Source organism: Pseudorasbora parva, chromosome 1, assembly GCF_024679245.1.
Source record: "Pseudorasbora parva isolate DD20220531a chromosome 1, ASM2467924v1, whole genome shotgun sequence".
NCBI classification, from domain to species: Eukaryota; Metazoa; Chordata; class Actinopteri; order Cypriniformes; family Gobionidae; genus Pseudorasbora; species Pseudorasbora parva.
In genome coordinates this window covers 36403070-36421001 of record NC_090172.1, presented here as the reverse complement: position 1 = coordinate 36421001, position 17932 = coordinate 36403070, and the positions used below count along the sequence as shown (strand labels likewise).

General features: G+C 36.9%; 3 protein-coding genes and 1 pseudogene across 16 annotated transcripts in view; 3 read left to right on the top strand and 1 right to left on the bottom strand.

Moving 5' to 3' along the window:
* The window catches only part of celf1 (cugbp, Elav-like family member 1), a 36170-nt gene extending 29983 nt beyond the window's left edge, over window positions 1–6187 (bottom strand). For 3 of the 11 annotated variants that reach the window (XM_067439653.1, XM_067439700.1, XM_067439726.1), the window contains exons 1-2: window positions 6042–6186; window positions 4037–4079 (exon numbers count right to left, since the gene is read on the bottom strand). The gene's annotated coding sequence lies outside the window, so the exon portion shown is untranslated. Of the gene's footprint in view, window positions 1–4036; window positions 4080–6041 lie in introns of all 11 variants that reach the window. The other 8 variants (XM_067439662.1, XM_067439709.1, XM_067439675.1 and 5 more) reach the window with 6 other exon arrangements.
* Window positions 6188–6343: 156 nt separating this feature from the next.
* ptpmt1 (protein tyrosine phosphatase mitochondrial 1) lies at window positions 6344–8755 on the top strand. 4 transcript variants are annotated; one of them, XM_067439793.1, is made up of 5 exons: window positions 6344–6566; window positions 7017–7301; window positions 7414–7494; window positions 7583–7774; window positions 8529–8755. In XM_067439793.1, exons 2-5 carry the CDS (start codon window positions 7155–7157, stop codon window positions 8658–8660), a joined length of 552 nt encoding a protein of 183 aa, XP_067295894.1. In that variant the 5' UTR covers window positions 6344–6566; window positions 7017–7154; the 3' UTR covers window positions 8661–8755. The 4 variants fall into 4 exon arrangements, with proteins under 4 accessions (XP_067295894.1, XP_067295875.1, XP_067295866.1 ...); XM_067439774.1 differs by having other exon boundaries at window positions 6998–7301; XM_067439783.1 differs by having other exon boundaries at window positions 6501–6548; window positions 6998–7301.
* A 1565-nt stretch (window positions 8756–10320) lies between these two features.
* Window positions 10321–16325, top strand: ndufs3 (NADH:ubiquinone oxidoreductase core subunit S3). Its single transcript, XM_067439754.1, has 7 exons — window positions 10321–10461; window positions 10846–10902; window positions 11329–11426; window positions 11508–11657; window positions 11837–11962; window positions 12262–12381; window positions 16066–16325. The coding sequence occupies exons 1-7, from the start codon at window positions 10407–10409 to the stop codon at window positions 16225–16227; spliced, it is 768 nt and encodes a 255-aa protein (XP_067295855.1). The 5' UTR covers window positions 10321–10406; the 3' UTR covers window positions 16228–16325.
* Window positions 13285–13401, top strand: LOC137089069 (5S ribosomal RNA; annotated as a pseudogene).
* Window positions 16326–17932: the final 1607 nt, after the last annotated feature.

Sequence of the window (17932 nt, the reverse complement as noted above, 5' to 3'; positions counted from 1 at the left end):
TCGTCTTTACTGCCTTCTATGGAAGACTGTTTTAAAAAAATATGTTTGAGCACAAAGTGTACAAATATATTAAAAAAATACAAAAAATTATCTGCCAGTAAAGTATGCAAAATAATTCCATATCTACAAGGATTCAGCTCCAGGGCTCATTGAAAGTCATTCTCAGCCTCCTTGAAAAAGCCTAATCTGTAACATATTAATCTTGTTATAAAGTGGCACTTCAAGCTGGCTGTTGATCTGTATGGCCATTTTCCCCAGAACTAACATAATTAATATAATATAATATCCAAAGCCACACCTCCACCAAAACACATGAGTGCACAAAGACCATAAGCAAGACGACCACGTTAAGACAACGATATTGGTTTACCTTGTGTGTCATTTACTTATGAGAAAACTTTACAGTACAGTGAGTAAGTAACACCATACAATAATGAACGTAATCAACTTTTTGCCTGCCATTCTTGTCTGCACGGCATACGTAAACACTAGGACTGGGTTGGTATTCAATTTTCAAACTTGGGATTCGAATATTCGTTGTTTTGTTTTTCACGCATACTTGGCACAACCCTCGAAATGGTTCTCATTTGCGCTTGCATGTTTACACTATAAAATCTGTTAAAATACAATACTTTTTTTTATTTTATTTTTTTATAGCCCAGATGTTTTTAATAGCATGACGGTGAGAATTTTTCCCTCACTGTCACATTACAGTGCCTGTGCACTGAGCGGCTAAAAACGAATGCAGCTTTCAGTTTGCCAATACGGGGGCAGGTTGCTTAGCCTATTATTCTTAATGAAAAACACAACAACAAAACAGGACAATAAACTCCCTTAAATAGATGCATTTACATTTCACTTTGAAACCAAATCGCCCATGATCATCTTGTCATTCAGCTTCTCACTCTCGTGATGAATGAAATCTGACTCCTGCTGCAGTTTGTGCGGCACCTATCGCTTGGTTCACGCTGTACGTTCATTTAACTCTAGTTAATCGGTTCTCTAACTGAACAAAATTATCTTTACTACTATAATATCAAAACTGGGACATAACAGACCTGTATGTTTTGTATCACTAATGTAGTGCAGTGTCTGTTCTCAGAGCATGCAAGCCCTGTCCACGTGAGGCGCGCAGCTTCTCGAGATTCCTGCTTTTATTAGAGATAATACATTCAGCCACTTCCCTCTGAAGCTTCGAATATTCGATGTTGATTAAAATCAAAGCTTCGAAAGCCAAAAAATGGTATTCAGATCAGCTCTAGTGAACATAAACTGTTGATGTATGATGTCTGCGTGAACAGGCTGCGCAGTGGTATGCAAACATACGTCGACTTGCAGGAAACGTATGATATAATTTAATTCGGACCCGATAATTGAACAAACATTCTATGGTGCTACACCTACCACACACGATTTATATTTATAAAAATACATTTAGACCACTTAAAGGAACACTCCACTTTTTTTGAAAATAGGCTAATTTTCCAAGTCCCTTAGAGTTATACAGTTGAGGTAACGTTTTTGAATCCATTCAGCCGATCTCTGTATCTGGCGGTACCACTTTTAGCGTAGCTTAGCATACATCATTGAATCATATCAGTCCATTAGCATCGATCTCAGAAATTACCAAAGACTTTACTTTTTTAAAGATAATATTTTTTTCTATTTAAAACTTGACTATTCTGCAGTTACATTGTGTACTAAGACCAACAGAAAATTAAACGTTTAGACTTTTATACAGATATAAATAGGACCTATTTTCTCAGTCCTAAATAAGAATTATGAAACTTTGCGGTCGTACCATGGGTTCAGTGGCGCAATGATATTACGCAGCGCCTGAAAGTAGTCCTCCTATTACCAAGATAGATCATTTCCAATGCGACCGACACTAAGTTTGTGTGGTTGCAGATAATGCAGAGTTGCAGCCGGCAAATTATGTATGCATTTACTGTGCGATTAGCCATGGTTCTGTGTGTTGTAAAGAGCCGTGATAGTGAGTCGAAGGTGTATACTACCATGTTTCACAGAATACCAACACAACAAGGAACGAAAGAATCAGTGGTGGACTGCTCTGAACCATAGATATGAAAACACCGGTAGATTCAAACAAGAAACTGCGGGATATGTGGTTAGACAGGGCAAAGTGTATCATCCCCCATGGCTGTAAGTATAACATTATTTAAAAACATTTTTTTAGCTTGAACGACCAGATTGAAAAGCACTGCTGTTGTCTTTAGCTAACGGTACCTGTGAATGCAATTACTTAGCGTGGGGGTTTGCACGGCCATTTGGTTTACCGTTAGTAGTTTTGTTGTAGAGTTCTGGTGAGGTAGTGTATAGTTTGATTAAAATAAAATGTGGAATTGTCTGTATTGTTTATCTATACAGTTTCTATGGTACAAAATACTACGACGTAAGTGATGTTACGTTCTGTGCCGAGGCTTCGGAGTGTGTCTCCTGAATAGTGCATTGAAAATTATTTTAGCGGCTGCCAAAAAAATTGTCCCGTCAAAGCCTTATTTGATCAGTTATTGTGATTTATGAGTGATAGATGACAGGGCGCATGTTAGTTGAGTGATAGAGAGAGCAGAGCGCGCGCACTCTCTCTGTCTTCATAATAAGCAGCATCGTCTTAGCATATTTCATTCACATATTACGTTAACAGTTCGGAAGACCGAATCCATGTCGGACCATTTTTTCCTTGAATTTTGACTCTTCTCTGACTCAACAGTTTGAATCTGCTCTCCCCTTCCCTTCTGCCCAAATCTGTTCAGCCACACTTTCTCTTTCACATTTCAAAAGCTCGTCTTCAGTGTAACTGTTATTCCGGTTCAAATAGATACGATTCGGGATCTGCACCAAAGTAAATATCTTCTGAAGTATCTCTCATAAACATTTCCATGGTTACATGACGCGCTGTCTATGCAAGCAAATTTTCACGCTGGTATGCTGATAGAAGTTTGCCTATTTTCAGGCGCTGTGTAATATCATTGCGCCGCTGCACCCATGACGGCCGCAAAGTTCCTATGCAGGAATAAGAAAGTAGTTCCTAGCTATAACGGTCTAAAAAAATAGATACATTTCATTTTTCGTTGGTCTTAGTAAACGATGTAACTATAGAAGTGTAAAGTTTTAAATAGGAAAACTACTAAAAGTCTTTGGTCATTTTTTGAGCACTGATGCTAATGGACTGATATGATTCAATGATGTTTGCTAAGCTATGTTAAAAGTGGTACCGCCAGATACAGAGATCAGCTGAATGGATTCAAAAATGTTAAAACTCAAGTGTATAACACTAAGGGACTTGGAAAATGAGCCTATTTTCATAAAAAGTGGAGTGCTCCTTTAACATAGATTGCGATCAGGATGAGACTTTCAACCGACATGAAAAAAGTTTCTGTAGAAAATAACCTATTGCATCTTTAACTTAATTAGTTATGGAAAAATAATAGCATGTTATAATGATATAATGCACCTGCCCAGCCCCAGACATATGTAGGTCACCTTAGATTTCGTACAGTTGATTGGTGACGAAGCAATTTATATATGAGCTAGTAAAGCAATATCACGAGTAGCATCACAATATCACACAAGTGCTGTTTTTGTACAGAAGAGCAAGACTACAGTAAGAATGACAGAGAAAGATGATAGTAAAGATGACAGAAGATGACAGTAAAGACATCAAAACAAGACTACATAAACAGAAAACATAAGACATACTAATTTTAATAATGACTGTAGACAAGGACAAATTTATAGTATTATAATGCACAAAGCAGTCGACTCATTTTTGGCACAACTGGAACCTCATTGAAAAACTGAAAATTAACACATTTTGGATCTGCTTTCAAACTAATCTGTTGGCTGAACATTTGTGTGCAGTGTATGATGATCTAGTCAAATCATGTTCTTCTAAGCGCCAGTCATTCGGAATATGAATACTTACCTTTCCCACATTCACACATGATATTGTGACGTCTCACTTAACAAATAGTCCATTGTAATACATCTTAACACAAAAGTGAGAACCACTTACCCTCTCTGTGGCCTTGCTTTTCTGAAACGTTGCTCCCGTCAACCTGTAAAAAGAACAGCCGTATGGTTAGACTGGCATTTTATCAGTGAACATCTGTGTTGATTCCCAGTATTTGTGGACTTGCTGTCCTTTACCTCCATTACCATGCTGAGAAAGACACGGGGGCTAATTTGCGGTCTTTGTGTATTATTTATACTGCCTCTATTAGAGTTGAGGTTTTCCCCTAATAATTCTTGGAGACAGACAGATCTTACAAGAGAGTCAATGCTGCACATTCTGGCAATGTCAGATAAGGAATTAACAGATCATGTACAACTGGCCTTATGTAATGAATCCCAATGAAATGCAAGAGCAGAACACAATCATATAGCCTATTGCCCCTCTACATCAAGATAATATAAATATATATTTTTATTCTCACAATGCCAGCTGTGTTTTTTCCCAGATTGGTATTGTGTACCTGAGGGTATATATTTGTATATTATATACCAACTTTTATTAGATGGAGGAAATCAGACACACATTCATTAAAACATTATGGCTAAACTATCCCATTAACTTCACCCAACAACCTCAACTAGGTTAAAGAAAGCAAATATTAGAAGAATGACAAAAACACCACAGATCCCACTTCAAGCGATCAGACCAAGCAGGATGGACCTTATTTCTCTTTAGGCAGTCTAATTCAAATAACATGCTATCAGCCTATGTTGCCTTTTCTCTGAAAAGCTTTTTTCCTACAAGGCTCCCAATCTAGACACAACTCACACCAAACTACAACTGAAGGACGCAACACTGGTAACGAAGCATTTTCAACAGAACACAGTCCAGTCCACATTACATTACCATTGAAGTAAATACCAGCTAGTCCTGGCTGCTGCTGCTATATATATATATATATATATATATATATATATATATATATATATATATATATATATATATATATATATATATATATATATATATATATATATATCTCACAATAATGCAGATTCCTCAACTCATTTTCAAAAAGCTTTATGCATTATAACTATATAAAGGTTTGGCTTGGAAGTAAAAGTACAATTGTTCATTATGAAGCTCTTATCAAATGATAGTGATAGTTCACGTGACAGTCCTGAAGAGCAGCAGGCCTCTGTGCCGAAACCAGGAGGCCAGAGACTAAAACTTATCCCTATAAGCTTCACACATTTTGTTGACATGCTTTGTGGAAACGAACAACATTCAAATCGAATTAGATATACACATATAGACAGTGTATTATATGACGATCTCAGTCAGGAGTACTTTCGCATGGTGCATTTAGATTTTGTCAACACGTTAGCTTCGAAACAAGCAAGTAAAAGCACTGTCAGGTAGAGACATTTTATTAGCAGCAGGTACTCAGAGTCGCTAGCTTAACTTTTGCTGGGATCGATACTTCCTTTTAAAGACGCGATTAAGCCAACACAGCTCCATGTTACTTGCACAGTAAGCTTTTTGTTGTTGTTGTTGCTAATGTATAACATGACAGACCGTCTGTGCTAAAGGCTTAACACTGCATAACGTTACTACTAACACATTTGCTACGTTATGAATATAGCCAGCCGGGGAGTGACCATGCGTTTTCCAACCGAACCTCTAGTGACTTATTTTTCATACCGATCGCTGTGAAAATACATGCAATTTTAAGACAGCATGTGCAACACAGGGAACGACCTGTCTGAGTTGTGCTCATCACCTGAATCGTTTTAATTGCGTTACATCATTGTTGCATGTGTAAACCATGCTAAACTTAGCAGGGCAGATCGAACAGCACGCCGAAGTTGCACAAGTTTTGATAACTCTTGACGCAACCTTGCATGTACTACTGATCAAAACAGCATCTATAAACGAAACGAGCCCCATGGGCGCGCGATGGTCGAAATGCTCTTACATAATGACGCATGTTAGCGCGTGCTAGCGACCGTAAACAACCAACAGTTAGCTTGCGCAGCTACAACCGTGAACAATCAACACTTACCCTCGATGCCCCTTTTTTCAAATGGAAGGAACTGAGTAGGTATGGTGTGCTGACACGGGGGAATGATTGTTTAGTGGGATTTGTGAATTAGTAGTTTTTTTCTGATTACGTCTTCCCACGACAACCTACTTTCTGGGTGAAAGAGGGACGGTGCAAAATGGCTGTCTTTCCTGCATGCACCATCGCATTTATTAAAAGGGGATTGGGGTGGAGCCTCTGTTGTAATGTACTGGGCAAATATGTACTTTTGGAGTCAAAAACATGACCACCGCGACTATAATATCAAACTCTGTCGGTATTTTATGATAAATTACCATATACATACTTAAAACAGTAGTTAGAAGGAATTTGTTGAAATACGCCCCCCCTTCTTAAAGAGACAGATAAGCGTTTCTCTCACGTGGTCGCTGAAGTCAATAAAAGCCCAAAAGGTCTGCGTGTGTGATATGGAGATAAACATCAAGCGTTTGCAACTGACAGACTGGTTAACGTGAATGTGATTTTAATGTCCGTGCAGTTGTTTTGGTATTATCATGTGTTTTATTATATTTTATGTAATGTAACATTTATTCACAATTCCAAATTATCCTTAGAAAGCACACATTTTATCTAAACTGAATGGATATTAACCACGTCTAGGGAGTACAGACACATCATGGTTCGATTGATGTCCATATATTCGTTTTTATTGAACTATTTCTCTGCACGTTTAATCGGAAATTATACATTGCTTCTTTTCTCAGTGATATACTAGTGATGTTTGTTATTGCCATTTTATGCGGCATTTCTTCTTAATGTAATCGATTAATTAATGTTTATTCATAAATACAATACACGTGAGCACGATAAACTAAATTACACGAACCCCTGCAAATGTAGGCCATAATTATTTGAAGTCACTTCACTTCACAATTTCTTCAGTATATTTGTCCGGTGAATTCCTTCATTTTCTCCAGCGAATTACCTCCAAAACAGAAGAGGGCGATGTCGACGAGGATCTGTAACAGGCGTCGAAGAAAAACTTACAGCGCGTCCCTTTCATATGCAGCACTTATGTAGGAGTAGTGGGAATTAAACTTTTATGACACGTTTCGTTCGTTTACATGTGGAACGATGTCCAGTGTTCTAGCAAGGATTTTATTTTATCCCACACTCGCTTACAATGTTGTCATGGAAAAGATCACCTCCAGGCAATGGTTTAATCGCGTAGATCCGACTGTCATTCTTGGTGCTCTCCCATTCAGGTCAATGACAGAGGAGGTAAGATTGACGTAAACTGTATTTATGGGAATGACACATTTAATTTGACTTATTTTCAAAATCCTGATCCTTGAGGGCTCAACTATGTATGCCTTCTCTGGCTTGACTTTAGTTGGTCCAAAAAGAGAAAGTCAGAGGAGTCATTACGATGAATGAAGAATATGAAACAAAATATTTCTGTAATTCAGCTGAGGTAAGTGTCTCTGCTAAGTCTATTACTCATTCTCAACTATAATCACTATGGCAATGTTCATCTTGGGATACTTGTATATAAATAACAGGAGTGGCAAGCCGTTGGCGTTGAGCAGATCAGACTGGACACAGTGGACCTGACAGGTGTTCCCAGCCTAGAACACATCCACAAGGGTGTGGACTTTGCCTTGATGCATCGAGAACAAGGCAGTAGTGTCTATATTCACTGCAAGGCCGGCCGTTCTCGCAGTGCAACTATTGCAGCTGCATACCTCATAAGGGTGGGTATCATCTCTTCTGCATACTACACCATGTACAATAATAAAACCAGCAGCATCAATACCAAAGCACTATGTCATAGGTCACCACTGTAAATAATATTTGTCATTGTGTGTTTTGCACATTTCTTTAGCACTTTCGTTCAAAGAGCTTTGTACAAGACACCTAAAAAAAAATCTATAATATTGTAGGTAGGGAATTTTGGAGAGACAGAATTGATACGTTAATTCAAGTGATGCTGGTCACTTTTCTACATGAAACCCACACATGCATGCAGAATACAAAGGGACTCTTGTACTTAAGCTTCACTTTTTTTTAAAGAATGAACCATACATAATTTCACTTATTATACACAGTATACATAGTACATACAGTATATTCTTTAAATGAATTTGTTCATTCTTGAACCAGTATCAACCAGTTTTTTCTAAAGATATTATATATAATTATATGCATTGTATCATTTAGTTATATAAAACATTGACAAGGGGAAGAAAAACAGTTGTGTTTAAAGAATGTTAGGAGACTCAAGAGTGTAACAGTATTTGGTATAACCAATTTTAAACTTTAAAGTAATCAATTTGGAATATTATATTTTTATTTTAAAATATGCTGACATTAACTCTTAATCGTGTGCCTAATATATCAAAACAGCTCCATTAATGTTCCTTATCTCTTTATTACAGTTATTAATTAGCCTACTTTAATCAGTATATAGTTATGGCCCTATGTTTAACCTTTATTCTCCTTACACAGCTACACTGCTGGAGTCCAGAGGAGGCCTGTAAGATGCTGGCCTCAGTTCGGCCTCATGTGCTAATCCGATCAGCCCAGCTGGAGATGCTGCAGGAGTACTATAAGCAAGTGTGTTTTTCAGAGTCCAGCTAGAAGATAAACATTGTACAGATACTGACATTTATGCTGAATCTCGTTTACTGTACATTGTTAATACGTTGCTGGAGTGCATATTTTGTATATATATATATATATATATATATATATATATATATATATATATATATATATATATATATATATATATATATATATATATATATATATTCATATAAGAATTTGTGTACTATACATGAAATTAGACTTTAAGCTGTAATAATGTCATTCTGGACCAACATTGTGAATAAATAAATCTTGTAATTTCTATCACCTCAGATGTTTTAGACAGTGAATTTCCAAATCGTAGTTTATTTTTGTTTGATTTAATTGATGATGATAATGATTTAATAACATTTGAACAGATTGATTTATTTTGTTAACACTTTAGTACGGGGAATGCATATTCACTATTAACTATGACCTAATTTACTGTTTATTAATAGTTAGTAAGGTAGTGTTTGTAGAATTTAAATGTAGGCCTATTTGGTAGGGATGTAGAATATAGTCATGCAGAATAAGCCAATAATCTGTGCTTTATAACTACTAATAAATAACAAATATCCTAGTAACATGCATGTTAATAAGCAACTATAGTTAATAGTGAGAATGAACCCTAAAATAAAGTGTTACCTTTATTTTTTCTCCCACCTAGCCTCTTTGTGGTGGAAACTGTTCAAAAACCTGTGTCTGGTGATCGGTCTCTTATTTCTTTATGATTGTTATACATAAGATCATGATATTTTATAATCCAACAGTGTACATCATTTTGAAATCCTTTCTTGGCAGCTTAACGGAGCCCATGTATTTAAATATTTAATGTTATACACTACAATAAAATGGGTGTTATTTTTACTGGACACCAAGATTTTTTTAAAACTGAACCATCTTCTGACCTTTAATTGTGACCAGAAATACTGCTTTATTGTATCTAAAAATCAGTAATCAACTCCTTGATCTTGTCCAATTTCTCTGCTTCAAATTTTAAAGTAAGAAGTTTAGTCATTTACATGCCTTCTGCCCTCTGGTAGATTGACAATTCCTACACTTTTTAATAAGTAAACTATATCTATAAATGTCCACCTCCAGATTGTGGTGCACATGCCTTTTTACTGTAAAATATACAATGATTTAAAGTAAATATAAACATAACTGTTAGTAATATTTTAAGATAAACATTTACTGGGCTGAAGCAACTTAGGTTTACTTGATTATCCATCCATACATTTTTATGTTTCCCTTTGGAAAATAATGTTAAAATGTACCATAAAATATGATACAACAGGCTTTTAAGGGGATGTTTATTGAATTGCTAACTAATTTATTGCATTGTTACTTGCATTGCTGACTATTGCATAACTAATATTTAGGATGTATTTTATCTATGAAGTTTGTTACTGCTATGCAAATCTCAGTGGTATTTTACATTACAAGTCATCAGAATTGAATCTTACAATTTGGCCAAAAAACAACAATTGCAATAAATAGCATATGTGTGTCCATATTCTCTCTAATATATGGGTCATAAAAGCCTGATTCATCAAAATATGATACAAAACATAAAACATATAAACATAATTTATATATTGTCTAAGGGTCAATTATTTTTTTCGATTCGACTATTTCGTACGTCAGGCAGTTACTGGCCTCGACTGAAGATGGCAGCCTCGCACTGCCGAATACACCCGTAGTACCGTCAGCATCAGTAAATCCCGCGAGGAAGGACGCGGTGAGGAAGTAAAGATGGCGGCCTCCTTGGTTAGATTTGTCCGCAGCGGTATTGGAAGAAGTCTAAACGGTAAGCAATAAACACAGAACAGCACAGACGTGTTGAAGATGAATATTTTAACCATTAATGTCATTCTGCAGGAGCCACACAAGCTTTTCGGTATTTTTGACTTTTCTTCACTGTTGACCTTTCCTCTCGCATTAGCAAACAGTACATACACACAGATCGCCAATGACAGCGTCGACGGATTTTCAGTTATAATATAAATCATGCCAATACAGCTTCACTTATTCGTGAAATTAAGACCACTCTTCCAGTGTGAAGAAAATTTGCTTAATTTCGAAATAGCAGGAATGTTTTTAAGTTCATTGGACCCATTTTGATGTCTTGATCTGAACTTGTAACGTTAGTGATGGCACACTATATTGTGTAATGCATTCATTTCTCTCATAGTTGCTAGACAAAGCGCTGCTATGGTCCAGACAAGAACAACAACATCTGAAACCAGCCGTGAGTAGATTTCTGGAAGTCTGTCATTGTTGTTAACAGTGCGTGTTGCTGTGTATTAGATGCCTTTCACTACTTTGTGCTCGCAAAAATTGTTTTATAAGTACAGTTAAATGTTTATCATGTATTGCATAATACTAGAGGAGGTTAAGGTTAGGGATAACAATGGGAAAGTTTAAATGTAGAATGAACAGTGGACTTGTATGTATTTAAATAAATTATTTACAGCTGGTATTTTTAAATCTAAGACAATAGGTAACACATTTTACAGCGTCATTGTTACATGCAGTTACTCTAGTAATTACTATAAATTAGTCGTAATTACATGCAACTAATCCTAACCCTATAGTAAATGCATGTAGAAGAAGACATTTAAGCATACCCTAAAGTGGGACCAAATGTCTTTTTTGTGTTTCTCTTTTGCATTAGCTACTGTAAGGCCCAAGGATCCAGTCACCCACACTCAGCTTTCAGAGTTTGGCGAATACATTGCAGAAATTCTCCCCAAATATGTGCAACAAGTTCAGGTCAGTTAATTTTTTATTTTAAAGTTGTACTCTGTAGTTCCTCAAAATGGCTCTATTTACATCCTTTGGTTTGAATCCTAGGTGACCTGCTTTAATGAGCTGGAGGTAATGATCCACCCAGAAGGGATTATACCTGTTCTCACCTTCTTGAAAGATCACACCAATGCTCAGTTCAACAACATGACTGACCTGACAGCTGTGGATATCCCTACAAGGCATTATCGTTTTGAGGTATGCTCATTTTCAACAATGATATGTCTATATATATATATATATATATATATAAAATATGCATACTTTGGTAGCCTGGATGATGAAAGTTAGTGGCATTGGAATGCACATCCATCAGAACCAAACATTTCTAAAACAGTTTTTTTAGGGTAATGACGATCCAATTTTTTCCTTTTCAGATTGTGTATAATATGTTGTCCCTGCGCTATAACTCTCGAATCCGAGTGAAGACCTACACTGACGAGCTGACTCCTCTTGACTCCTCTGTGTCTGTGCACCAGGCAGCTAACTGGTATGAGAGAGAGGTATGTGTCTTACTCTAATCAGCTGAGGTTTCATGAACAAGGTTTGGCATTGTATATTTCACACTTCAAAATGGATGTCTGTTTGGTCTAGCATATACTCAGACACAACAAGCTGCAGTGCTCATGAGGAGCCACTTCCCACCTGCTATGAAACACTGCAGACTGTTTATGAGGGGTCTTGAGGGTTGTCAGTGATCCATTAGATCATAATTCATAGCTGTAGTTGCATTCAGGTGTTAAGTTTGTTTTGTCTAATTTTAGAGAAAACGTTGTTTCACTCTGAAATTGTATCATTACAGATTTGGGATATGTATGGAGTTTTCTTTGCAAACCATCCAGATCTGAGACGCATCTTAACAGATTATGGATTTGAAGGCCATCCATTCAGGAAAGACTTTCCTTTGTCTGGATATGTGGAGGTAATGCTCTGAATATGTAGTCACATCTGTTACTCTCTAGTGATTGCCATCTCTCCTCCTCTCAGAAATGTTCTCATAGTTACACAACCGTTTAAAACATAGACCGTAAAACAATATGGACGACGCAACTTCATTCACTTCCGCTGAAGTAATTGAAGCCTGTGGAGGTCCAAATATGGCATTGACGATTTGCGCAGGACAGAGTCTGCACTGTAGTGATCTCGGGACCGGAGTCTGCGCAGTGGACAGCAGGAAGTAGAGGCGCGATATCAAAAGCCCGCCTACACTCTAGCAGATGCTTAATAATTCATTATGTTAGTGTGAAATAAACAGTTATGGAAATGTAGAAAATAAAGTGCATTTACACTGTACCCTGGCAAAACAGCCCAAGACGTTCTTAACCAGAGAAAGGAAGTAAAATAGCGTGATATGCGATGGACACAGACAAAATGATTGCACAATGTTTGAACTAAGCTGTCTGCACAGTTCCACGCATCTTTAAAGGTCGGCAAAACATTTCTCTCTTAAGGCGGAGAAAAAGAGGAGAGCCCTTGACGGGGTTGCCTGGTTTTCACAACAAAACCCACCCAATTGCAACTCAAAATTGTGTTAAAGTAGCCCAATTCCGCATGAAAACCGCAGACTTGGCAACACTGGATCGCAGTTTGTGTCCACATGAGTTGACGTCATTCGCCTCCGTCCTTTCAATGACGTACGACTTGCATTTACTGGGGAATATACAATTTGACCGCTTACATGGCAGACGCTAATGCACGCATCCGAATCATATCGGATTTATTACCACATATGAGTGAGGCCTGAATCCGATCTGAGGACATCGGAATTCATGCGTTTTTTTTACTGCTTACACGTTCACATTTCATATCCGATCTGTGCCACATGATCAGCAGCCATATCACCCTGTAGCCCAAGACTGGTTTCCCACTGAAGCTAAGCAGGGCTGAGCCTGGTCAGTACCTGGATGGGAGACCAACTGGGAAAACCAGGTAGCTGCTGGTAGAGGTGTTAGTGAGGCCAGCAGGGGGTGTTCACCCTGTGGTCTGTGTGGGTCCTAACACCCCAGTATAGTGATGGGGACACTATACTGACAAAGAGCACCGTCTTTCGGATGAGACGTTAAACCGAGGTCCTGACTCTCTGTGGTCATTAAAAATCCCAGGATGTCTTTCGGAAAAAGAGTAGGGGTGTAACCCCCGGCATCCTGTAACCCCGGCATCCTGGCCAAATTTGCCCATAGGCCTCTGTCCATCATGGCCTCCTAATAATCCCCATATCGTGATTGGCTTCATCACTCGGTCTCCTCTCCACCGATCTGCTGGTGTGGTGAGCGTTCTGGCGCAATATGGCTGCCGTCGCATCATCCAGGTGGATGCTGCACATTGGTGGTGGTTGAGGAGATTCCCCCCTTCTGTGTATAGCGCTTTGAGTGCCTTGAAAAGCGCTATATAAATCGAACGCATTATTACATGAGAGGAAAAAATCGGAATTGGGTCACTTGAACCATGCAGTGTAAATGGGGCCTCAGAGAAGCCATCAATCTCAGCTGTCAATCATGACGTTTTTATATATACCTAACTGAAACTAAACTTATTTAAAAAAAAAACACTTTAAATGAAATCATCATGGTATCTGACTACAGTGACAGAAACCATCTTTGGGGAAAAATAATTTGAATTATAATTTGATTGTTAAGTTTGTGTCGCGTCCCTCAGAAAACACAGAGGGGTGGGGGTTATGAGCTATACTGGGACCTACCACTTAGGGGCGATCAAGGCGCCTAGGTTTCAGTTTCTGAGAGGCTTGGTTGCAGGCTTGGTTGGATCACTTTGATGTCAGTAAGATGTTTTTTTTTTTTTTTTTCAAAGACAATCTTAATTTTATTCAGCAGCCAAGGACACATTAATTGAAATTGATTGTTACAAAAGATTTCATTTTCAGATAAATGCTGTTCTTTTGAACTTTCTATTCACCAAATAACCATTTATAATGATTTCCACAAAAATATTAAAGAGTTAGTTCACCCAAAAATCTTTGTTCATCTTTGGAACTCAAATGAAGATGTTTTTGTTGAAATCCGATGGCTCAGAAAGGCCTCCAGTGGCCTGGCCACGATATCATTTCCTCTCTCATGACCCATAAAAGGCACTAAAGACGTTACAAAGCCCATCTCACTGCAAATAATTCTACAATCATTTTATGAAGCGACGAGAATTAGTTTTTGTCAGCCAAAAAAACCTGAAATAACTAGGGCCGGGACTCGGTTAAAAAAAAAAAATCTAATTAATTAGAGGCTTTTTAATGAATTAATCTAAATTAATCACATTTTAATTGCTTATAAATATTTGACCTGAGAACAGTGAGAAGTTTTTAACATGGATTTTTAGTATACCATTGAATAATGACTGAATACATAAGCTTAATTAACAAAATATTGTTTATTTATTTCAGTCCAGCAGACCAGTGCAATGTTTGCCATTAAGTGTAGCAAAAACATATTTGTGATATTTGAGGCTCGATGTGCTGCAGTGATACGCAAATTCCTTGTTGTATAGCTTGCACACAACCATGCTCTTGTCGACGCTTCCATCCTTTCGTTTTTTTAAACAAAATTTCCCATCCACGGGGCCAAGCAAAGCGGTCTCATCAGCTTCTTCGTTCATGTTCACTATGGTTTGTTGTTGTCGTGACTCGTGAGCGATAGTTGGTGTTCCAGTATAATCTGTCCATCGAAACTCATTCATTGAAAAACATTCCGTGGTGCAAAAATAAGTGTGGTTAAAATTATTTATTTTTTGCATAATTAATTAATCTTAATTAACGCGTTAAAGTCCCGGCCCTTGAAATAACAACTTATATAGTGATGGCCGATTTCAAATCACTGTGTCCTGAAGCTTCGAACCATTATGTGTCAGCATATCGGCTCAGCGGTTCGGATCGCCAAAGCCACTCGATACATATCCTGAATCGATACACTGATTCATAACGGTGTGAAGCTTCAGGATGCAGTGTTTTGAAATCACCCATCACTATATAAGTCGTTATTTAGTTGGGGTTTTTTTGCACACAAAAACTATTCTCTTCACTTCATAAAATGATTGTAGAGCCACTGTAGTGAGATGGACTTTGTAACGATGTCTTTAGCACCTTTTATGGGTCTTGAGAGAGAAAATGTCATTGTGGCCAATGGAGCCCTTTCTGAGCCATTGGATTTAAAAAAATATATCTTCATTTGTGTTCCGATGATGAACGGAGGTCTTACGGGTCTGGAAAAGTATGAGGGTGGGTAATTAATGACAGAATTGAAATGTTTGGGTGAACTAAGCCTTTAAGCAGTAAAACATTGTTTTTGTTTTTTAACACTGGATCATGTGACACTGAAGATTGTAGTGATACCTGTTGAAAATGCAGCAAGAAATAATGAAATTTTAAAGTATTAAAAAGTGAAAACACTTATTTTAAATGATCGTATTTCACAATATTACTGTTTTACTGTATTTCTTATCAAATGAATGCAGCCTTGGTGAACATAAGAAACTTAATAATAGAAAACCTTTAACAATAGTGTATGTTCAAAGGGACAGAGCAGTTATGTAATTTTAATATTAATGATTCCAGCAAAGGGGTGTGGATTAATTTATGTTGACTTTTCTTCTCTTTTCTCAGGTGCGTTATGATGATGAAGTGAAGCGGGTTGTGGCTGAACCTGTCGAGCTCTCTCAGGAGTTTCGTAAGTTTGACTTGAACAGTCCATGGGAAGCGTTCCCTGCATACAGGGAGCCTAAAGATTCACCAAAGCTGGAGTCTGGGGACAAACCAGCAAAGTAAAGCTCCCTCTGTGCTGTGATCCTGGAGAGCTGTAATGATCAGAACATATTTATGTAAATAAGACCCTGTGCTACATCTAAATAAAACAATAAAAATGACTCTTGCATCTTATTTCTTATTTATAAATGTCTGTATTTGTAATAACACTGGTTAAAACTTTTGATAGTTGTATCTTTGTACACAACAGACTTGCACACATAAAAAATAAGATATTTTCAGCTCTCTGAATTATCAGGATTATGTGTTTATATTCTACTATTTTAAGAGTTTTGTTAAAAGTCACAAATTTGTAATTAATTTGATATTCCAAATGAATATGTTAGTGTGAAAATACATTTTTTTTTTTTTTTAAGTGGCAGTGGTAATTCAGGAAAATATACCACTGGTATATTTTGTTATACATTTAATGTATTCTAATGAAAACCAAACTTAGTGTGTGTATAAAAAATGTTTAAAGTCTGTCTGATAACCATTTCATATTTTTGTAATTAAGCAGTTAAAAGTGCATATAGCCATATGCCTTCAAGGCTTTAATACCCTAGATACCGCTACAAAAAATAAGTCATATTGACAGGTTATTTCCAAAAAGATTGTTATCTGCAAAATAATGAGTTTTAGCCACAAAATTGTTTAATTGCCAATAAGGAATGTTGTTGAATGGGGCAAAATTATAGGTATAAAAATCACTCCTCCATAATTAACTGTGGCTTTTCCATTAGCCAATCTCATTACAATTTGTGGCAAGTCAGCTTTCTTCTGCTGCTTGTGTGTTCTCTCATTCCCTCATGACTGAAGTTCTGCTGCAGTCGTTGGCTCTGGCATATATGTTTGCTTTACTGTGTTATTATTCAAACGCCTTCATTTTTTCACATTTAACGTTGCTACCTTATGTTAAACTACTTTAAATGACTTTTTCTCACATTAATCTAAACTATATACACCACAATGACCCCCCAAAAAAACAGATTTGTGATAACTAAAAAATGTTTTTTGTTCATTTGGTTTCAGTTTGAATTGAATAATATTTCCAAATTAGAGGGGAAGATGTCAATTTTTCAGTCATATTCAAATCTGGTCACTTAGAGGTTATTCTAGAATACAAATCCTTTTTTCTCCCAACTTCATTGTTTTTGGTGTGTGTTCTTCCAATACCATGATGATACAAAAGGTATTATTTGGGTGTTGATTTATATGGTGTGCACCAAACACAGTGCTTCACTTTCAGGCTTTTTATAATTTTATTCAGACAAATTCTTCTTAAACTTCCCCAACCATCTTCTTGATCCTCATGACAGAAAACTAATCTGCCCTCATGAAAGCTGTAACATTCATGGTAAAATCAAGCTTATATGGGTTCAAAAAGAACCCGTATGTGAACTTTGTTATCGCTCTCAACTGATATACATTGTTGAAATCAAATATTTTAAAATGTTTTCTGGATTCAGATTTTACTGATTCTAAAGTTATATGAATAATACTTTATTTCAAATCTTTGTACAAGATATAATTTGATAGGAGTGACAACACACAGATGTGAAATATTGACACTAGTAAAAAAAAAAAAAAAATCCCAGACAAAATAAACAGTATACATTTAGAGTTTTTATTTGGCTTTCATCTGAGGACTGGCTTCTTCCGCAATAAGAATCCAGTGTACACTGAACCCACCTTAACGGTACTTAACAAAGTAGCTCATACTGCACAG